This window comes from Marmota marmota, unplaced genomic scaffold, assembly GCF_001458135.2.
Source record: "Marmota marmota marmota unplaced genomic scaffold, marMar, whole genome shotgun sequence".
NCBI classification, from domain to species: domain Eukaryota; kingdom Metazoa; phylum Chordata; class Mammalia; order Rodentia; family Sciuridae; genus Marmota; species Marmota marmota.
The window spans coordinates 14,758,746-14,782,277 of record NW_025999960.1 but is presented as its reverse complement, the minus strand read 5'-3'; the positions used below and the strand labels follow the sequence as shown (position 1 = coordinate 14,782,277).

The 23,532-nt window shown below is 36.9% G+C and overlaps 1 protein-coding gene across 1 annotated transcript; it reads left to right on the top strand.

Moving 5' to 3' along the window:
- The first annotated feature begins 108 nt into the window (after nt 1-108).
- Nucleotides 109-20,721, top strand: Ccnt1 (cyclin T1). Its single transcript, XM_015493288.2, has 9 exons — nt 109-301; nt 2,448-2,529; nt 8,625-8,753; nt 11,947-12,007; nt 13,389-13,451; nt 15,411-15,456; nt 17,269-17,432; nt 17,593-17,663; nt 19,103-20,721. Exons 1-9 carry the CDS (start codon nt 141-143, stop codon nt 20,504-20,506), a joined length of 2,181 nt encoding a protein of 726 aa, XP_015348774.1. The 5' UTR covers nt 109-140; the 3' UTR covers nt 20,507-20,721.
- Nucleotides 20,722-23,532: the final 2,811 nt, after the last annotated feature.

Sequence of the window (23,532 nt, the reverse complement as noted above, 5' to 3'; positions counted from 1 at the left end):
AAGCTTGTCAGACCTGGCGGTCGATTCGTAGCGGAAGTTCGTCACGTCGCAGTTGTCTCCGCACAGCGGATGTGTGTCGCCCCTGAGGTGACGCTGGGAAGTGCTTGCAGCCTCCGCCGCTGCCTTTTAGTTGAAGCGCTATGGAGGGAGAGAGGAAGAACAACAACAAACGGTGGTATTTTACTCGAGAACAGCTGGAAAATAGCCCATCCCGTCGTTTTGGCCTGGACCCAGATAAAGAACTTTCTTATCGCCAGCAGGCGGCCAATCTTCTTCAGGACATGGGACAACGTCTTAACGTGTATCCTTGTGGCCTAGGCCTTCGGCCTTGGAGTCGGTTCTGCACTGTCCCGGCATTCAGGCCTCAGGCTCTGGCGGGGAAGGAAGGGGGTAAGAAGGTCGGCAGAAGCTGGATGTCTAGTGGGGAGAGCCCACGATGGGGCAGACCGAAGCTGTTCATGCGAGGGAAGCGAGGCGGAGTCAATTTCCCGCTCGCTCACCCGTGCCACCAACCTTGCCGGGAATTCGTATCTTTTCCTGGCTTTGTGTTTTAGCCGATCCTTCTTAGGCCTTCTTCACTGTGTTCTGACCTGGTTTCGTGACTTTGAGATTCTCCTTTCTTCTGTGTCTTAGGAGTCTGGTAGAAGTTTCACTGTTGACGTCTGCCCCCCAAACTTAGTGTGTAAAAAATAGTTTCGGGACAAAGCTGAACTAGGCAGGGTCCCATCGTTGGTTCAAAATCCGTTCCTCCTACTTCATAGCTATGCAAATAACCTGTTAAGTTCTTGGCTGTCTTGCCTGTAAAATGGACACCTCTTGCATTTGATTCTGTGCCCCCCAAAATGCTTAGCATTCAGACGTTCAAATAGTAGTTGTTTGCTAGAGTGTTATAGAATTTCAAAGTTAGAAAAGTCAATTTAGGTTTGGAGAGATGTAGACCTATGGATCTAATGTTTAGTTTACCAAATGTTGTGCCCTTAAGTTACTCAGGGTACTGGCGAGTATTCGTTTTCGTCATGTTTCAAAGATCAGGCAATTTATTTTTATTTGTCAGAAAATTTACTCATTTTGTGGCCGAGAAAACTAATATAGTTTTAAAGTTATTTTCACTCTGCTTTAATTTTTTTTTCTTGGTGAAGCTTCTGTTTATGCAGCTTTCACTTAAATTTGTTGCAGACTGTGATGTTTGTGCCTTAAGGATGTGTTTGCTTCAAAATAGGTGTCCTCTTTATTGCCAATTTGTTTCCTAAGCATCCAGTCTGTGGAATTAAACCCCCAACCCCCCAGTTCTATTTCAGTGTATCCTTAAAATTCCTTTTGTAGTATTTAGGTTGTTGCCATTATGGGGCTGTGTCATCTTTATACTGCACACTGAGCACATTGTCTGCTGAGGTCTTTATTTTTTTGTGCTGCTAGAGATCAAATCTAGGTCTTCACCCAAGCTAGTAGGCAAGTGCTCTACTGATGTGCTGCATTCCCAGACCTGCTGACATCTTTAGAAGTAAAGCACTTAAAAATTTTTCTATATAGCTCAGAGGTAGAGTGCAGGCAAGTGCAGTGTTTGAAAATGTTTTATTTTTAGTAAATGAATATCAATTCATTTCACAGTGTTTCTAGCCATCAGGATCACCAGGTGAAAATGTAGGGAGAAGTGGAATTGAAAGGTGAGAGATAGGGCTGGGGATGTGGCTCAAGCGGTAGCGCGCTCGCCTGGCATGCGTGCGGCCCGGGTTCGATCCTCAGCACCACATACAAACAAAGATGTTGTGCCTGCCGGAAAACTAAAATAAATAAATAAATAAATATTAAAAAAAAAAAAAAAAAAAAAGAAAGGTGAGAGATAGTGGAAATATGCCCAGGGGCCAAATTAGGGAAGACCTAGTAAAACATGTTAAAGAGATGACCTGAGGTATCGGATCATCATTACAGGATTTGTAGAAGGTAAATGACCGAAAGTTCTAGAATTTTTTTTTTTTTTGAGAGAGAGAGAGAGAGAGAATTTTTATTTATTTATTTTTTAGGTTTTTTTTTTTTTTCTCCCCCCGGCAGACACAACATCTTTGTGTGTATGTGGTTCTGAGGATCGAACCCGGCCGCACGCATGCCAGGCGAGCGCGCTACCGCTTGAGCCACATCCCTAGCCCCCGAAAGTTCTAAAAATTAGTTTTGTTATAAATCTTGATTCATACATCCTGAGAAGTTTATTTTGTTGTTGTTTGTTCATTCAGTAAATTTATATTAAATACCCCTTATGTGGAAGGAATTATGCTGTCAATAGGCAGTTAGTAATTTTGGCAAAAGAAAACAACACCTCCTTTTTATTTGGAAAGTATGATTTTCACTTAGGACTGTGCTTGGCCATCTGGTCTTTGTGGGGGGAGAGAGATTATATTTTGGGAATTATGCTGCCTATCTACTTGATTTGGACCTTAACTTGAATACTTCAGCTCACAATTGACTATCAACACAGCTATAGTATACATGCATCGATTCTACATGATTCAGTCTTTTACACAGTTTCATCGAAATGTAAGTATAATTTCTTGTATGGTGTAATCTTTTGTGATTGATTTCAGCTCCCTTTTTTGGTAGGTCTTTGCTATTGAATTGGCAGTTGAATTTTAGTATGTAGCATTGATCACTTTCATTATGTGTCAAACTACTGTTCCGAATTCAGCCTTGCAATTTGCTGTGAAGTGTCTAGTTTGCTGGTAGGGTAAGTATATCCATAGAGTAGGTGGATTCTTAATAAAGAAATAGATAATTGAACACTTAGTAAATTAATGTTTTGAGTTAGAGAAGTAGCATTAAAGAGAAAATCATGCTTAAATTAAGTAAAATGTTTAAAGAGGTAAATATGAATATGGTCAGAAAGGCAAATGAATATAAGTTATTTAAATTCTTTCAGACGCTTTTGATAAAATTTTGATGAATGATCGTTGGAGGCGAAGTTACATTATGTGATAATCACTGGGGAAATGACTCAAGAACAAGAGAAAGAAAATAATAGTAATGAAAGAACTTTTTTCTTGGACAGAATTGTAAATACAGTAGTGCTATTTTCAATTTTGTTACCTGAAATGGTCTTATATAACATTATTATAAATGACTTGGAAGTGAATACATAGTGATATCCCTGTTGCAGGTAAGACTATATTTGTTTAATGAACTCCCTAGGTAATAGGGATAATCTTGATCAGCACTTTGTGTGGATTTGTGAGTCAAATATTTTATTATTGAACTCAGTGCCTCACACGTACTGGGCAAGTGCTCTAACACTGAACCACAATCCTAGACCCCCTTTTTTTCCTTTTCTTTTTACATTGTTCTGGGGATTAAACCCAGGGATGCTTTACCCCCACCCTATATCCCCAGCCCTTTTTATATTTTGCTTTGAGACAGAGTCTCACTAAATTACCAATGCTGACCTTAAACTCCTGCTTTATCCTTCCAAGTAGCAAGTAACTAGGATTATAGATGTATGCTACTGTACCTGGCTCATTAGTTTTGCATCTTTTTAAATGGCTTCGTAATGTTTGCTTACCGTCATTTATTGAACTAGCTTAGCTCATTATTGGTGAACATTCAGGTTGTTTCTCATTTATTATAAATGTTACATGGGATGGTCTTACAATTATAAAGTACACTTATGTGAGATTTTAATGTAAATTCCAATAGGTAGAATTTCTAGGCCCAAAGGTATGCATATGTACAATTTTTGAAAGATAGGACTGTTCAGGAAAGGGCCTTTTTTCTACATTCAAACTAACCACAAATATTCATTACTTCTTAAAAAATATTTGATTTTTAGTTATAGGTGGACACAGTGTTTTTATTTTATATTTATATGGTGCTGAGGTTTGAACCCAGTGCTTCACATATGCTAGGTGAGCTCTCTACCTCTGAGCCACAACCCCAGCCCCCAAATATTCATTAATTTAAGAAATTTTTATTGAGTTCTAATTGCTTGTCAAGTTCAAGGGATACATTGGTGAATGAGAGAGATAGGGTCTGAAATTATTATTATTTAAAAAAAATTTTTCTAGTTGTAGGTAGACACAATACCTTTATTTTTATGTGGTACTGAGGATCCAACCCCCTGCCTCACCCATATTAGACGAGCTCTGTACCACTTAGCAACAACCCCAGCCCCTGAAATTATTTTCTTAATTTACCTTTCTTCAATTAATAAAGTTGAGCTTCTTTTGCCTTTGGTTCTGGTTCTCATGATATTGAAATAAATGAATGCGGGCTGGGGATGTGGCTCAAGCGGTAGCGCGCTCGCCTGGCATGCGTGGGGCCCGGGTTCGATCCTCAGCACCACATACAAACAAAGATGTTGTGTCCGCCAAATACTAAAAAATAAATATTAAAATTCTCTCTCTCTCTCCCTCTCTCTCACTCTCTCTTTAAAAAAAAAAAAAAAAAGAAAGAAAGAAATGAATGGAAAACTGTTGATACCCTTTGCCCCTTTTTTAGTGTTCTGGTGTGTGTTATCTCTCTTTTTTTGGTGGTACTGGGGATTTAACCCAGGGGCTCTCTCCCACTGAGCTACACTCTGAGCTCTGAGGCTGTCCTTGAACTTGCCATCCTCCTATGTCAGCCTTCCCTGTTTCTGGGGTTAGAGGTGTGCTCCATTATGTCCAACTTGTTCTTACTTTATATGAGCTCTTTTAGTATTAGAGCTATTGTCAGATGATGTGAATATTTTTTTCTCATTTTGTTGTATTTCTTTTATAGTGTTTTGGATCCTAGTGCCCATGCCTTTCTTTTGTTTCTGTTCTTTTTTGATTTGCTGCTTGGAATTGAACGTGGGGTGCTTAACCACTGAGCCACATCCCTGACCCCTGCTTTTTAAAAATTTTTTATTTTGGGGGCTGGGGATGTGGCTCAAGCGGTAGCGCGCTCGCCTGGCATGCGTGGGGCCTGGGTTCAATCCTCAGCACCACATACAAACAAAGATGTTGTGTCCGCCGAAACTAAAAAATAAATATTAAAATTCTCTCTCTCTTAAAAAATAAAATTTATTTTGAGACAGGATCTTGCTAAGTTGCTTAGGGCCTACTAAATTGTTGAGGCTGGCTTTGAACTTGTAATCCTTCTGTCTCAGCCTCCTTAGGCACTGGGATTACAGGGGCACCACTGTACCGGGCTATTTTGTTTTTGAATATTTTTTATTGTGTTTTACATACAATAAAGCACAAAAATCTAAAGCATACAAATTGATTAATTTTTGTATTATATAAATTTTGTAATTAACACATTGGTAGAGATGTGTTAATGCTTTTCAATTGAAATAGATTTTATTTAGTAGAGGTGGTTAAATCACTTTTCTTCACTTAAATTCAGGAACTCTATTTACTGTCTATGAGAGAAGAAATTTAACCTTATCAATTGAATTTCTATATTATTTTAAATGCTTTCGTGAAAAGTGGTGAAATATAAAAGTAATAGGTGGATTTTGTGTGTTTATGTTATATTTTATATATTTCAGGACATGCTAGAGACTCAAAACAGCAGTGATAACAACAAAAAGTTGGCTGGGGGGGCGGCTGGGGTTATGGCTCAGTGGTACAGCACTTGCTTAGGACTGGTGTGGTCCTGTGGTCGATCCTCAGCATCACATAGAAACAAACAAATAAATAAAATTAAATTAAAAAAAAGAAAAGTTGGTTGGAGTTGTGGCTCAGCGGTAGAACACTTGTCTAGCTTGTGTGAGGCCCTGGTTCAATCCCTGTTCAATCTTTATTATGGCAAAAAAAAAAAACAAAAACAAAAAACCCAAAAAAACCAACCCTGTATTTTTAATGTATAAAAAGTTTGATTACATGTATTTTACTCTTATTTTGACTCATTAAAGCTTAATGGTGGAACCTTTGGGCAAGTGACCATAGGCCTCAGAATTCTCCTGTTTATAGTCATTGATAGTATCTATTTCATAGAATAGTTGATTAAGTTTAATTAAATTAATTGTTTAAAGTGCCTGCTCAAAGTAGACAGACAATAACTTTTTAAAATATATATATTTTTTTAGTTGTCAGTGGACCTTTATTTTGTTTATTTATTTGTATGTGGTGCTGAGATTTGAACCCAGTGCCTCACATACTCTAGGCAAGTGCTGTACTGCCAAGCTACAACCCCAGTTCCAATAACTATTTATTTATTTAGTTCTAGGTGGACACACAATATATTTATTTCATTTTTATATGGTGCTGAGGATCGAACCCAGTGCCTCACACGTGCTAAGCAAGCACTCTACCACTGAGCCACAAACCCAGCCCCCAATAACTAATTTTTTAATGGAAAAAAATTTTTACTCTTAAATTGGTATAAGAATCTCTTAGAGAAACTTTGCCTTTGATGGGAAAATTATTGATAAACAAACTCGAAAATGATCCCATGAGATGTGTATTCCATTAGATTTTTTTTCTCTGTATATAAATACATAAATATTTTTAGTGCTGCCCTATTTTTCCAGAGTGATGCCTATGTTTCTTTTTATTTCTACTGTTTTTGCCTGTTCTAAACTTTATTTTCCAATGCCTGAGTTACTATATTTTCTTCTTTCTTAAAAATTAACTTTTAATGTTTCTCATCTTTTCATCCTTCTAGTCCTATCTGCTAATTTTCCTAAATATTTCTTACATTTCACATTTTTTCTAAAATCTTTTGTGTCATTCTTGTTAAAGATCTTTAGTATCTATTTCATTTAGCTATTCAGTTTAGTGTTCAAATGTTCTTCATGGGCTGGAATTGTAGCTCACATGTAGAGGGCTTGCCTAGCACATGTGAAGCACTGGGTTCGATCCTCAGCACCACATAAAAATAAGTAAAATAAAAGTATTGTATCTATCTGCAACTAAAACATGTGTGTGTGTGTGTATTTTTTTTTGGGGGGGGTGGGTACCAGGGATTGAACTCAGGGGCACTGGACACTGGACCACTGAGCCACATCTCCAGCCCTATTTTGTATTGTATTTAGAGACAGGGTCTCACTGAGTTGCTTAGTGCCTTGCTTTTGCTGAAGCTGGCTTTGAACTCATGATCCTCCTGCCTCAGCCTCCTATGCCAGTGAGATTACTGGTGTGCGCCACTGTGCTTGGCTACAACTAAAAATATTAAAAAAAAAAATTCTTCATGTTCTGAGACTTCATATCTCTAGCCCCCTCATACTCATATTTTCTTTTATGCCCATTTTCTTCTAATTCTTTATTACTAAGCACTGAGGAATGGGCTGGGGATATGGCTCAAGCAGTATCGCGCTCACCTGGCATGCGTGTGGCCCGGGTTCGATCCTCAGCACCACATACAAACAAAGATGTTGTGTCCGCCAAAAATTAAAAAATAAATATTAAAATTCTCTCTCTCAAAAAAAAATACTTAAAAAAAGGGACTGAGGAATACATATGTAGCAAGCTCAATATACAAATGAAACAAATGAGAAGGAAAAGAATTGTTACTATGAATTGAGTGTGTGGAATAAATTTTATTTAGAAAAATATAACAGGAAACAATGGGGATACAAATAAGTATTAGAATGTTTCAGTTCTAGTTAGTAAAGTGAAATGTTTTAATTTCCGTAAAATTACATTTCTTTGACTCCTGGTAAATTTTAGTTCTTACCATTGCAATCTTTGATTCATTGATATATTTTAAAATTAATTAATTTTCTTTGCAGCCCTCACAAATACTAGACAAGGACTTAGCCACTGAACCATACACCCCTATGTTCTTTTTATATTATTTAGTGTCTGAGTTTGTTGTCTACTTGTTTATTGGCTTGAGTTTTTTTCCTTCCTAGATGCTTTCTTGTATAATTTTGTGAGTATATACTGGGCTTTGTATTTTTTTAGATTTGATATTTATATATGTAAATGATGTGATTTACATACAGTAAAATTCATTGTTTTAAAGTATACAATTCACTAGTGTTTAGTATAGTCATAAAGTTGTATAACCCTTATCATTATGTAATTTCAAAACATTTACATCACCCCAGAAATATCTCATTCCTACTCTCTTTGTAACCCCTGGCATCCACTAACATTTTTGTTTCTATAGATTTGCCTCTTCTGGATATTTCAATTTACTGTTTAAAAAACATGGAGTGCCAAGTATGATGTTGCATATCTGTAATCCCAGCAGCTTGGGAGGCTGAGGCAGGAGGATAGTGAGTTCAAAGCTAGCTTCAGCAATTTAGTGAGGCTCTAAGCAATTTAGCAAAACCCTGTCTCTAAATAAAAAAAAATAAAAAATAAAAAGGGATGAGGATGTGGCTCAGTGGTTAAGTGCCCCTGGATTTAGTCCCTGGTACAAAAAAAGCCCAAAAAACCCAAAACAATGATTTGATACAAAGTAAAGAATTTCACTTTTAATTAGGAAGCTGTTTATGTATAGTTGCTTTACCCAGCAATAACTTTTAACCATAGTTTGAAGTATTGATGTTTGAAAGTTGACATGGATTAATGGATAGGAGAGAGAAAGATGTTACACTTAGGGGGAAAAGTGTAAATGAAACAACGAAGTTGGGAGAAGCAAAGAACTTGATTTGAGACTTAACTTGACTTTTCATCAACCTTGATCTAGAAATAAATAAGTATGATTTATTTATTGTTTTTATCTAGTCTGTGGCTCCTGCAGCTTTGTTTCTGGCGGCTAAAGTGGAGGAACAGCCAAAAAAATTGGAACATGTCATCAAGGTAGCACATGCTTGTCTCCATCCACAGGAATCACTTCCTGATACTAGGAGTGAGGTAGGAAAGTGATTACGTTTTTTTTTTTTTTTAATTTTGATTGCAACAGTGTTATAACTTTAATTTGGTGAAGTTTGAATGTGGGTTTATGTGTTGTTTTTTTTTTTAACTTACTATATCCAAAATATTTTCCCATTTTAATTTTCTACCTTTTTATTTATTTGGTGGTGTTGGAAATTGAACTCTGTGCCTAATGCATTTTACCACTGGGGTACATATCCAGCCCTGAAGGCATTCTTATAGATAGATTTTTGTTGTGGATACATTAAAGAAATAAGTTCTGGGGACTGCAGTTGTAGCTCAGTGCTGGAGCACTTGCCTAGAACTGGGTTTGATCCTCAGCACCACATAAAAATAAATAAATAAATAAAATAAAGGTATTGTGTCCTCTACAACCAAAAAATAAAAAATAAAAATAAATGAGATCTGTTGCTAGTTTTTTCAGACTAATTTAAATCTTAGTGTGAAAATGAACTAAATCTCTGGGTCGTTTTAAAGAAATTGTAGGGGCTGGGGTTGTGGCTCAGCAGTAGAGTGCTCGCCTAGCATGTGTGAGGCCCTGGGTTCGATCCTCAACATCAAATAAAAATAAATATATAAAATAAAGATATTGTGTCCAACTACAACTAAAAAATAAAATATTAAAAAAAAGGGAATTGTAAAAATCACATAGAAAATTCAGACACTCAAGAAACAGTTTAGCTGGGCTCAGTAGTGCACGACTGTAACCCACAGTGGCTTGGGAGGCTGAGGCAGGAGGATTTCGATTTCATAGCCAGCCTCAGCAACTTAGTGAGGCCCTAAGCAACATGGTGAGACCCTGTCTCTAAATAAAATATATAAAAGGGCTGGGGGATGTGGCTCAGTGATTAAGTGCCCCGGTTTAGTTTGTTCAGAAGAAAATCCATTTATTTCATAGAGGACCCATGCATTCATTTTAAGAGATTTAAATAATGTCACATCAGAAATCCATAATTTTTCTCCAGTCTGCTATGAATGTCAGCCCTCTAAGTACTCCCCAGTTTGTTGACTTCTAAAACCAAGAGTTTCCCTTTTTTAAGAAAGTCAAGCTGGGCACAGTGGCACACACCTGTAATCCCAGCGGCTGGGGAGGCTGAAGTTCAAAGCCAACCTCAGCAACAGCGAGGTGCTAAATAAGCAAATCAATGAGACCCTGTCTCTAAATAAAATACAAAATAGGGCTGGGGATGTGGCTCAGTGGTCAAGTGCCCCTGAGTTCAATCACCAGGACCAAAAAAAAAAAAAAAGGTCAGGGTGGAAGAAAACAAAAAGCTATATATACAAACATAAAGTTCTGGAAGAGTATACATGGAACTGTAATTAGCAGCAGCATCCTAGGAGACGAGAAGATGAATTTTAACTTGTATTTGAAATGTTATTTTTTTCTTTTGATACTGGAGGTTGGCTTTGAACTTGTGATCCTCCTCCTCAGCCTCCCAAGTTGCTGGGATTATAGGCGTACAGCACCTGGCCTAGTTATGTTCTTTTTTTTAATTTTTTGTGGTGCTGGGGATTGAACCCAGGACCTTATGCATTTCAGGCAAGCACTCTACCAATTGAGCAATATCCCCAGCCCCCTAATTGTTTTGCATGTAAGTGTCTGGCCTTCATTTTTCTCTTTGGGTCACACTGGTACCTCTTGTTACAGAGTGATTGCTGTAGATTTTTTTAGGTTTGAAGACTAGTAAATGCTACTGGTTCATGTAATTGAGTTAACAAAACACAAATCCCCACTTTCCTTTTTCTAAAGTATATTTACATAATTTTTTTACCTGAGCCTCCAGCCCTTATGAAAGAGTTAGAGGGAAAAATATTTTCTCTACTATATGGAAAGGAGAACTAGCAAAGTTTCAGTCCTTATTAGATTTTTTCAAATCATAGAACTAAGTGGGAAGTTAACTACAGAACTCCTGACCCAGATCTCATTTTCCTAGAGACTGTTGCTTTCCAGTAGAAATAAAATGAAAGCCACATTTGTGAAAATTGAAACATTTTAAGTTTTCATTAAATTTTATTAAAAATCCTCATTTTGGAGGCTGGGTTTGTGAGCTCAGTGGTAGAGTGCTTGCCTAGCATCTATAAGGCCCTGGATTCTATTCTATTCTTAGCACTATAAAAAATAAATCCTCATTAAAAAAATAATTTTAATATAATATATTTTATATAACTTAAGGTATCTAAAATATTTTCATTTTAGCATATATTATTTAAAAGTTACTAAATTTTACATTCTTTTTTAAAAATTAAGTGTTTAAAATCCATTGTTTATTTTATAGCAATGTGGCACATTTCAATTTAGACTACCTTTGTTTCAAGTTTTCTATAGTCACATGTGGCTAGTGGCTATCGTTTTGTCTGGCACAAATCTGAAATTTTTTTGTTCATTTTTCCTTTGAACTCGTATTAGTTTTTAGAAATCTAGTATTATCCCAAAGAGATGCTTACAATTCTGTAGAAAGGATTCTGCAAATATATTTTGATGGTGTTGGAAAAAGGTGGTGTTATTAATTTTTTGTGTCTAAATCATTTTAATTTTAAAACTTAAAATGTCAGGCAACTTAGAGAGAGGCCCTGTTTTTTAAATAAAAAATAAAAAGGACTGGGGTGTGGCTCATTGGGTAAGTGCCCTGGATTCAATCTCTGGATTTACAAAAAAAAAAAAAAAAATCAGTCTGAAAATGAACCATATCTGGTGCTTTCTCTGTTTTCTGTAGCCATATGTAAAGTATTACTACTTGTATCTGCTTTACTTTTTTTGGGTGGGCGGTGGACTGGGGATTGAACTCTGAGGGGTACTCAGCCACTTAGTCACGTCCCCAGCCCTGTTTTATGTTTTATTTAGAGGCAGGGTCTCACTGAATTGCTTAGTACCTTGCTTTTGCTGAGACTGGCTTTGAATTTGAAATCCTTCTGCATCAGCCTCCCAAGCCGCTGGGATTACAGGTGTGCATCACCACATCTGGCTATTTTATTTTTTTTTAAATAAAGGAAAATCTGTGCCAATTAGATATAGGGATAAGGACTGTATTTCAATTCCTATTCTACCTCCTAACTCCACCTCTGCCTTTCATTTTTTTTTTTTTTTTTTTTTTTCTGGAAGGGATTGATAGAGTTGTTTACACTTGATATATTATGCCTTTTTAGGAAATAATTTTTGACTTCTCATCTATAGGCTTACCTGCAACAAGTTCAAGATCTGGTGATTTTAGAAAGCATAATTTTGCAAACTTTAGGTAAGTTTATTTTCCTTTAAAAAATCAAAAATCATTTGTGTAAATAATGATTTGATATTAAAAATTACAAAATAGCAAACAGTAAGAAAATCCCTTGGGAAGATTTTTGCAAAGTATTGCATATGTTTCTGGATTATAGAGGTGGTAGAATTTAGAGTTGAACCTTACCTGTACCAAGAGGGAATATAGGTATAGTTGACTTTTGAAATAGCAGTAAGGTTTTTTTTTTTTTTTCCTTTTTCCCCTACTCTAGGGTTTTTAATTTACCTTTTTTAGGGTTTGGCAGTTTTTAACCTGATAAATAATGGCAAAACTATCTAAAGAACAATTTTCCTTCTGTCGATTATTCTCTTCATTCAGTCATTATATTTAAATACTGCATTTGTTTGTAAAATTGGTAACTAGTGTTCAGCATAGCACAGTGGAAGTGGAGGAATTCAAGCCGTAATGGTTGCGTGGGCAACTCTGATGATGCATAGCAAATATGAAAATAAGGATTTTGTTTTTCTTGTTCTTTAGGGCAGACATTTTTCTTATCTTTAGGTAGGATAGGATTTCATGAGTGGCATTTGAAAGTTATTGGTACAACTGTTTTTTGTTTTTTTTTTGCACATGTATCTATGCATTTTGAGTTCTTTCAGCTACTCAGGTGGTTGAGGTGGAAAGATTGCAAATTTCAATCTAGTCTTAGGGAGACCCCATCTCAAAAATGAAATGAAAAGGGCCAGTGAGGTTCAATTTCCAGTATTAACACTCCCCCATTTTTTCTTTTAAATGTAGAAACAAGTAAGATCTAATTCACAAAAATAAGTTATCCTTTCAGAATAATTTACATCATGTCAATTTCTCAGTATTTATTATATCTAGAAAATTTTAGTTATATACTTAAGAAAGTAAACTTAATTCAAAAGTAAATTTTATAGGCACACTGATCCTGCTTAAGTAATTTTTGTAAAGATCATTTGAAATTGGATAAAATGATCAGTATTTATTGTAACATGATGAGATGGAATAAAACCAAGATGAGAGGTATAGTTTTTAAAATATTTTTTCAAGAATAAGCTTTAGAAGGTAGTTCGAGTGACTGCTTCTTCTAGATTATATTATGTTCTATTGTCCCTAAAATGTTTTGTGTTTAGAGATTTTTGGTTCTTCAGTGGTTTTGAGATCTTATTGGTACACTCTAGCTAGAGTGTAACAGCTTTGGAGATAATATATTTAGAGAAGAATATACTGTGTACTGTGTATTTTGACTTAGTCTCTGAACAGTAATGTTTGGAGAGAAATGAGGGTGGCCTTTAATGATGACTCAGATAAAAGAAATCTCAAATGTGTTGAGTATCTTTAGCTTTTTAACCATTTTTTTTTTTTTTCCTTGAAGGCTTTGAATTAACAATTGATCACCCACATACACATGTGGTAAAGTGTACTCAGCTTGTTCGAGGTAAGTAATATACCTGCTTTGGCCAGAAGCTGAATTGAAAGTAATTGACTTCAATCAAAATTATTGTTCCTGGCTTGGAGTTTTCCTTTTTGGGGTTCTTATTATTGCTTTTAGATGATTTACAGTTAAGAGACAGTTAACACATTGAGGGTATTTGTCAAAGATTGGGGGGAGATTTTGAAAAGTCACCAAGTGCTAAGTATCTAATGGTAATTTTAAGGAAGTCTTGGGAGTGGGTGATCTTATTTTAATTGTAGGGCTGATTAAAGACCATCCAGATGATTGAGTAGAATTTATTTGAACTTATTTCCATGCATGACAATCCCTTGGTAGGACTTTTCTTCTTATTCTAGTTTAATGATAGTGGCTCTAATTGAATAAAACCTAGTTCTTTATTTTATTAATTTGATTATTTTTTTTGCAGAGGAAATCAATCCCAAGGCCTCACACATGCTATGCGAACAGTTTACCACTGAGCTATACCCCCAGTCCTCAGTTTCTTTTATTTCATTTACATAGTAGTATCAAGAATATCGGGTGTAGCTCAGTGTAGAGCACTTGCCTAATACATGTGTGGCCCTGGATTTGATCCCTACCATCCATTGCCAAAAAAAATCTGGACACCTTTGTATATTTAATGCCTTTTAGAGATTTGTAGACCAAACTGATAATTGGCCTTATTTTACATTTTAATAATGTAATTATTAAATTAAAAATTCCCAAAGTTTTCCAGATTACATTGTATTTGAAGCATTAAAATTACACATGAGCAAAGATAGGGTTAAACAGAGACAGATTTAATATTAAAAAGACTTAATTCTAAAGAAGATAAAAGAATGTATGTAATCTCAGCTACTGTGGAGGCTGAGCAGGATGATTACAAGTCTAAGACCAGCCTTGGCAATTTAGCCAGAGCCTGTCTCAAAATTAAATAAGTAAAAGGAGTTGGGGACATAGCTGATGTAAAGCACCCCCAGATTCAATCTCTAGTACTGTCAAAAGAAGAAAAAAGATCAAAATTTGCTTTGTCCCCAGGACAGATTTTTTATAGGAGAGGGAACGTGGTGTTTTTCATTTCATTTATGTTAAACAATCGAAGCTATTTGAGGTCTAGGGATTAAATTACAGGCTACTCAATTAAAAACTTTTTTTTTCCCCTAAGCAAAAGTCACTTCCCAAATTCATCAAGGTCTTCTAGATTCTGATCTTGCTGCCAGATCATATTAGTTCATCCCCTGGCTTAATGTTTCTCAGTGATCCCTTGGATCAGAATGTCTGTGTTACTTATTAAAAATTGCTTGTCTCCTTCTTTGGACATATTGAATCACACTCTAGGGAGCAAGTTCATTAATTACAGTTTTTAAAATATTTTTTTAGTTGTCAATGAACCTTTATTTGACTTGTTTATACGCAGTGCTGAGAATTGAACCCAGTGCTTCACATATGCTAGACAAGCGCTCTACCACTGAGCTACAAGCCCAGCCCCTCATTTATTACATTTTTAAACAAATACCCTCAATACCTAATATGCAGAATAAAGCTTGAGTCTCTAGGTCTGGAATCAGCATAATTATTAACATTAAAATAATTAAAATTAAAAAATCATTGTGGTGGCACACAGCCTTGCTCAGGCTGTAAGCAACCTAATGAGACCTTGTCTCAAAATCAAAAAGAAAAAGGTCTGGGGATATGACTCAGTAGTTAGGTGACCTTAGGTTCAATCAACCTGGTTGAGCCAGATGTTTAGTATATATTAGCACCTGGGCTTAATCCCCAGTGCCTCCCCCCCCCCCCCCCGACCTTTGTTATTTCCTTTAGTAGAATATAAGAATCAGGCGATGAGATATTTCTGCCTCATTTACTACTCTATTTCACACAGTAACTTGCAAATATAAATACTTACTAAATATTTGTTGATTATAAATGGCAGTAATAACTTTTCCCTTTTTTTTTTTTTAGCAAGCAAGGACTTAGCTCAGACATCTTACTTCATGGCAACCAACAGGTTTTTATATTTCAATTTTTTCCCTTCTGTTTTTGGGACTTGGTTTTTACTTGGGTTGGAACTGTTACTTTTTGAGGGGTATATAGAACCACTTAGTAAACCAGAACCCAAAGACCCAGGCTTCAAAATAATCTTTGATACAATGTGTTATAGATAATTCTCTGGTGAATGTGGTTTTTTTTTTCCTGCAGTTTTAAATGTTGTATCTTAGATTTCATGGTGCTTTTTAATTTGCTAAGGTGATATGATTATTTAGTAGTGATTCTTTGATTGCCTGCCTGTTCTACATGTGTTACTTTGCTTTAAAATAACTAAGAGCACAGTTCTGAAAGTTCAGTGAGTTTAGAACTCATTAGTAGTGAGTAAATATCTAATTTGGAGGATTTTGCAATGATGTTTCCTTTGCCCAAATGGACATGTGTATGTGTAGAGTTGGCAATATTTTTTTTTCTTTCTTTTTAAAAAAATTATTTGTATATAACTTTACTACCAAATGACTTTCTTGCTTTCATCTCTGATCCTCCAGTAATGTTTGTTCATAAAAATTGAGGATACTCTTAATAAGTTCAGTTTTATGACCTAAGTGTGAATTTATTGAAATAAACCATCAATCAAGCAAGTTCACATTTTTAAAAAAAAAATTTATTCTTAAGTTTTAGGTGGACACAAAATCTTTATTTTACATTTATGTGGTGCTGAGGATCGAGCCCAGTGCCTCGTGCATGCTAGATGAGCACTCTACCACTGAGCCACAACCCCAGCCCGCAAGTTCACATTTGAGAATGATTTTTTTTTTTAGTACTGGGGATTGAACCCGAGTGCTTTACCACTGGGCCACATCTCCCATCCATTTATTTATTTATTTATATTAGTTATATTTTTTAATATTTATTTTTTAGTTATAGGTGAACACAATGTCTATTTTACCTTATATGGTGCTGAGGATTGAACCCAGTGCCTCTCACATGCTGGGTGAGCCCTCTCTACCTCTGAGCCACAACCCCAGCCCACCATAGTGGTTTTTGACTCTGAGACAGAGTCTTGGTAAGTTGTTTAGCACCTCAGCTGAGTTGCTGAGGCTGACCTTAAACTTGTAATTGTCCTGCCTCAGCCTTCCAAGTTGCTGGGATTACAGGCATGCACCACCATGCCTGGCTTGTGGTCTGTTCCTTATTTTTATTTTTTAAATTTTTTGTAGCTGTAGATGGACAGCATACCTTTATTTTATTTGTTTATTTATTTATTTACTTATTTTATGTAGTGCTGAGGATTGAATCTGGTGGCTCACACATGCTAAGCAAGTGCTGTGCCACTGAGCTACAGCTCATCCCCTGTCTGTTCATTATTTTAAATAGTCCAGAACTATGATTGACAAAGAGAAGATGATTTTTAGGGTATTTCCTTAGTATTTGATTAGGGATTAAATACAAAAACCCTAAAATTTTCCTTAAGTTCTGAGCTTATTCTCCAGGTAATAGGTAATAAAGATTTACTTCTGAGCTTTGATACTGGTCCAGAAGTTAATATTTTTAAAAAACATGGATATGTAATTTTTTTTTTTTTTTGAGTCCCTAGTCAGGGTATGGATTGAATTATAAGTGGAATAGAAATTTAGAAATGTTGTTAGCCTGCACAGTGGGTTAACAGAAAATCATTATATTGAGTGCTGAATCAGAGCATAGGATAGTTCTTGCCCTCTCTCTCCTGTGTATTTTTAGATTTTTTTTTTTTCTTCTAATAATGGAGAGTTTTAGCTTTGGGTTGAGAATTGAGAGCTCATGACACTCTCTGTTTCCTTCCCTCTGATGTCAGCCTGCATTTGACCACATTTAGCCTGCAGTACACACCTCCTGTGGTGGCCTGTGTCTGCATCCATCTGGCTTGCAAGTGGTCCAACTGGGAGATCCCAGTCTCAACTGACGGGAAGCACTGGTGGGAATATGTTGACGCCACTGTGACCTTGGAACTTTTAGATGGTAAGTTTTAGAGTAAGGGACCTTGAAAAGCACTTGCTCTTGATCTGCCACATATCTGGCCAAAGGTGACTTTATTCGGATGAAAATAGTGAGTTAAGTTGGTTGAGGTTATTCTTGTTTTATTATCTCTCTCAGTCTTTTTTGAATGTTTTATTTGTAGAATTGACACATGAATTTCTACAGATTCTGGAGAAAACTCCCAGCAGGCTCAAACGCATTCGGAATTGGAGGGTAAGAATCATTGCTATCAATTGTTCCTTTTTTTTTTTTTTTTTTTTTGGACTATATCAGGGAATATACCAGAATTGGATTTGTGTCCTGGTTTGGAATTTCCCTTTTCATAGTTATGCAGTAATTATGACTTCATAGCTTGGATACTGGCCAGAAGTCTGTAGTTATAGGTGATAGCAGGTTTTGCTTTGTGTATGTAATACTTCTGATAATGATTATTCAGTAAGCTACATTGGTTAAATATTTTCTATGTGGAGACTGTTAGGGAAGAAAAGATGGCTTCTCTGAGAGTATTGGCTCCTAGTAGAGGCAAGATGTAGAGTTAAAAAGGTAGAGCTGATAAGCTGGGTGTGGCACACGCCTATAATTCCAGCAATTCAGGGGACTGAGGCAGGCTCAGCAATTTAGTGAGGCCCCATCTCAAAATAAAAAATAAAAAGTACTGGGGATTTGGCTCAAGATTAAGCACCCCTGTGTTCAATCCCTTGATACTAAACAACAATGAAAGGTTAGAAATGGTGTCATAATTTTATCCTTGAATCTTTGTTGAAACTTTCATATTAACTACTTTTAAAATGGGTTTTAGAATTTTTCACATAGATTGCAGCCTAAAGTTACATTTTAGATATTTTTCAAAGTCTTACTTAGGAATAATGGAATCATTCCTCCCCCGTCCCCCCAACCCCCGTACAGTGTGTTTGAAAACGTTTTCCTTTGGGCTAGGGACTTAGCTTTGTGGTAGAGCACATGCTTGTCATTGTCATGTATCAGGCCCTGGGTTTGATCCTCAATGCCAGAAAGTTTCCCTCATTTCTCATAAATCCATACTGATAAGTATAATTACATTCTCCTAAGTTGAGTGAGTTGCAGAGAATGTTAGCCTCCTAGAAGCTTAGGGTTAGAAGTAGGGTTGAGAGCTGGACACAGTGGTGCATACGTGTAATCCCTGATTGGGGAGGCTGAGGCATGAGGATTGCAACTTGAAGCCTACCTCAGCAACCTCACGAGGTCCTAAGCAAGACTGTCTGAAAATACAAAGGACTGGAGACGTAGCTCAGGGTAAGATACTCCTGGGTTCAATTCCTGGTAAACCACCCCCACCCAAAGGAAAAAAAATGCAGAAGTAGGCTTCAGAACATATAGTTCATCTTTCACTTTAATTTCTAGAATTTAAGGACTAACTATAGTCACAAGCAAACATACTTAATGTTTATGAGTGATTTTTAGTTTAGCACAATTTTTTGTTGCTGTTGCCTTGTAAAATTAGTATGACTTGATTGACAGTTTTAAATTCCTTTATGAGGATTATATATTTATTTGCTCTCATGTTAGGGCAGCTTCCTGCTTGTTTTGACTTATCCTGAGTAAGTACAATCTACTCATCTTACTGGATTTTAATTTAATAAATTACATGAGATGATGTTATTTGCTTCATTTAGGCATGTCAGGCTGCCAGGAAATCAAAAGCAGATGACCGAGGAGCAGATGAAAACACTTCAGAGCAGACAATTCTCAATATGATTTCCCAGAGCTCTTCCGATACAACTATTGCGGGTTTAATGAGCATGTCAACTTCATCTACTACGAGTGCAGTGCCTTCTCTTCCAGTCTCTGAAGAGTCATCAAGCAACTTAACCAATGTGGAGATGTTGCAGGGTGAACGTTGGATATCCTCCCAACCTCCTTTTAAACTAGAACCTGCTCAGGGTCATCGGACTAATGAGAATTTAGCACTTATAGGAGTCGATCATTCCTTGCAGCAGGATGGTTCAAATGCATTTATTTCCCAGAAGCAGAGTACTAAGAGTGTGCCATCAACTAAAGTCTCCCTGAAAGAATATCGTGCAAAGCATGCAGAAGAGTTGGCTGCCCAGAAGAGGCAACTGGAGAACACAGAGGCCAATGTGAAGTCACAGTATGCATATGCTGCCCAGAATCTCCTGTCTCACCATGATAGCCATTCTTCAGTCATTCTGAAGATGCCCTTAGAGGGCTCAGAAAACCCTGAGCGGCCTTTTCTAGATAAGGCTGACAAATCATCTCTCAAAATGAGACTTCCAGTGACTGGTGGCGATAAAGCTACCTCTTCAAAACCAGAGGAGATAAAAATGCGCATTAAAGTCCATGCAGCTGACAAGCATAATTCTGTAGAGGACAGTGTCACAAAGAGCCGGGAACACAAAGACAAGCACAAGACTCACCTATCTAATCACCATCATCATCATAATCACCACTCACACAAGCACTCTTACTCACAGCTTCCAGCTGCTACTGGTAACAAACGTCCAGGTGATCTAAAACATAGCAGCCAGGCAAGCACGTTAGCACATAAAACCTATAGCTTGTCTAGTTCTTTCTCATCTTCGAGTTCCACTCGTAAAAGAGGTCCCCCTGAAGAGACTGGAGGGGCAGTATTTGATCATCCAGCCAAGATTGCCAAGAGTACTAAATCCTCTTCCTTAAATTTCTCCTTCCCTCCTCTTCCTACGATGGCCCAGTTGCCTGGGCATAGCTCAGACACAAGTGGCCTTCCCTTTTCACAGCCTAGCTGTAAAACTCGAGTTCCTCATATGAAACTGGATAAAGGTCCCACTGGGGCCAATGGTCACAACACAACCCAGTCAATAGACTATCAAGATACTGTGAATATGCTTCACTCCCTGCTCAGTGCCCAAGGTGTTCAACCCACTCAGCCCCCTGCATTTGAATTTGTTCATTCTTATGGTGAATATCTCAATCCACGGGCTAGTGGAATGTCCTCCAGATCTGGCAATGCAGACAAACCCCGGCCACCGCCTCTACCATCAGAACCTCCTCCACCACTTCCACCCCTTCCTAAGTAAAAAAAAAAAAAAAGAAAGAAAAAAAAAAGAGGGGGAGAAAAAAAACTTCTCTAAAAAACATGCGCTTTTTTTTTTTTTTGACTACTGATATTGGACTGAGAAAAATGATTCCCTTATGAAATATGTCCCTCTTCTTGGACTAGGGAATAAGTTGATGTTGAGACATAGGTGGGAGGGTGGTGGAGGGCCTTGGTTATTATATCTGCTGCCTCATACATTTAACTATTTTATAGTTTTTACTGGTATTAGAGAGGTGGGAATGTGTTGAAGCTGTGAAAGATTAAGAACACTTTCTCTAGGCCTCTCCACTTCCTAATTAGGTTGATTGGGGTAGTTATCTTCCCTCTTCTTGCCAGAACTGAACCATGGAAGGGTTTGTTTTATCAAGTAATTGTGGGTTCTTTTGATGTTTAATATATCAGAAGAGAGGAAGTATTTAAACGTCAAAATCTTTTAAGAGACTTTAAAAAATAATTTAAAGAAAGTAAGTTATCTGTTTAGTTTTTTTATATAATTGGGAAGGGGATAAGAATTTTGCTGTGTGTATGAGGTACATAGCAATGACAGGGTGGGTGGGATTGGAGGGTGGGAATGTGTGCAGGGTGGGTGGGAGGGTAGGCTCTTGGCCAAGAGTTCTGAAATAGGCTCAGGCCACTTGAAGTGTTGAGACCTTTAAGTGTGTATGTAAGTGTGGGTGTGTGGGTGTTTTTTAAGTGTGTGTGTTTAAAAAAAAATCATGTTTTTATCTTTCCCTCGCTGTCCTTTATCATTTTCACTTCCCAATAGTCTACTAGAGAGAACATGGTTGGCCTTGAGAACATGAAGGAAGAGGCATGTATTTCCTCCTTTATGTTGTGATTGAGGAGTAGCACTGTAATTTCTAGTTTGGGCAAGCGCAGCCAATGACCTGATTCTCAACTCCATTATCAAACTTCCTTTTTACAGCTTTGTTCTTTTTAATGCAGAACAGAGGTGGGGTTGAGGAAGAAGGGTTAGAGAGCAAGGCCAGCTTCTGTCCTACAGAATTGGGTATGTCTTTTTTTCAATTAGGCTTTGGGAAAGTGTTCAGATGAGAGTGTTCTCAGGGTCTCTGAAGGGAAGGAGATGTGCTATATATATCCTGCTTATGAAAGCCCAGACTTATGTGACAATAGTTTTCGTAGAAGACTTGGAGCTAAAGGATACTAAAAACAATGAAATTGTGATTTGAAATTCTTAGGACATTGTATTTTAAATTACATTATGAATGTAAGACTTGCTTTTTTATCTGTATATCTGAAGGGAAACAGCTGCATCCTTGTGTTTGCAGCCTATATGACTTCAGATTGGAGCTTGTGAATTTAACAGTACTGGTGTCGCGAGAGTGAGCAGTACTTGCCAGCAAATACTGTTATGTATAGATTGTCCATCTTTAGATTCTAGATGGAGGTTCCTAAGGAGAGTTCTAAGAGTCCCTAAAAAAAAAAAAAAAAAAAAAAATCAGGATTCCTGTCATGGGTGCTTGATTATCACATATATTAGGATTGAACATTTTGATGTGGAAGGACTGAAAATGCCACATAATTCAGATCGTTTGGTGTGTCATTTGGTCTTTGTGGCATTTTTGTTATGGGAAGGATGGTGCAGTTTGAATTTATCTTTTTTAATGCAACTTCCATCATGCCAAATAGTATTTAGGGGAGAAGTCTCATTCTTTTCATTGCAAGTCATAGGGAGACAGGAGTTATATATGTGCTGTTGTATGCCATGAATGGATTGGGGGGGAAACTGGGGCAGTTAGCATTGATGGTGTACTGGCCTGATATAGGAAGGACTATGTAGGAAAGCATAAACCTGAACTGAAGGTGAATGAAACAGAGTCCTGTATCAATGCATATTTGGATTATCTAGAGTGCCTGCCTATGCTGTGTAAAATAAGGAGCTCTTTGTTGACCTGTAAACCAGTAATACTTCTTGGAATGTCACTTAACTTTTCTAGATGACAATTTCCTCTTTCTTCATATTTTGTGTTGTGCTAGATAATTGGTAGATGTGTGGTTGTGTTTACTAAATTTAGATTTTGTGTTTGTTTAGATTTTGTTTGGTGGAGTCTGCTTCTATCCAGACCTCTCCAAAAGGGAATATGCCATTTAGTTTGTATCTGTATCTTTGTGGAATTGATGATCACTGATTTGATTGTGAAAGTGTCTCTCTAGCTTTTAATTACTCTTAATTAATGTCACATTTTCTAATCACATGCAGTCCCTTACCAGAAGCACATATCCACTTGATGTCATAACAGTTCTCCATGGCAGTACTGTAGTTAAGTTCCTTAGAACTTGCTAGGAATGAACCACCTAAAGAGTTGCTTTATGCTGTGGAGTCTGGCCTTTGCACTAGTAGATCTTTGCTGATATAAGTCAGGTTAGAGACCTCTCTATATTTATGCCTCCTGGTACTGTCTTAAGATACCTACAGTATCTGTTTTTAGATCTATGCATATATTCTGAACCGTCTTATGGACTCTGCATGAAGCTGATGCATTATCTTTGGGTTAACAGATGTGCCTGTCAGCTAATATGCATATTGTCCAAATTCTACAAACTTAAGTTTTCTAAGGGTTGTGTAATTTCTGTGTGTCTTCTCTACCCTCACGCCTTCAAAGGGTGAGAAATGGGGTTTGTATATCCAAAGTTAGTCTAGTAAACATGACTTTTTGTTTCTTTTAATCTAGACTGTCAAGGATAGGTAATGGTGGTCAGCAGGCCTGGAGCTTCAAGTTCTGTAAAAGTAATTCCCAAAACTTTACATAAACAAAATACCTGTGGATTGTCCTTAGGGCTTTTAATCCAATACCTGTGTTGCTCTTGGCTAAACTCTAGTGAAGTATTAATCTAAAGTCAACATGGTCTTCAGAGGCATCAGTTATGCTTTTTGGGTTAAGAAAATACTTAGGTATTAGTCTAGTCTTCCCACTCATTAATCAATGTTCCCATATGAGACTCTTAGCTTCCTTTTTCTTTTAAATCAATTTAGTGTTTTGATTT

Coding starts and splice junctions, on each gene's coding strand:
- Ccnt1 (XM_015493288.2), top strand. CDS start 141: ATGGAGGGAGAGAGGAAGAACAACAACAAACGGTGGTATTTTACTCGA. Junction 2,530..8,624: donor TTACACAGTTTCATCGAAAT/GTAAGTATAATT, acceptor GTTTTTATCTAG/TCTGTGGCTCCTGCAGCTTT. Junction 8,754..11,946: donor TTCCTGATACTAGGAGTGAG/GTAGGAAAGTGA, acceptor TCTCATCTATAG/GCTTACCTGCAACAAGTTCA.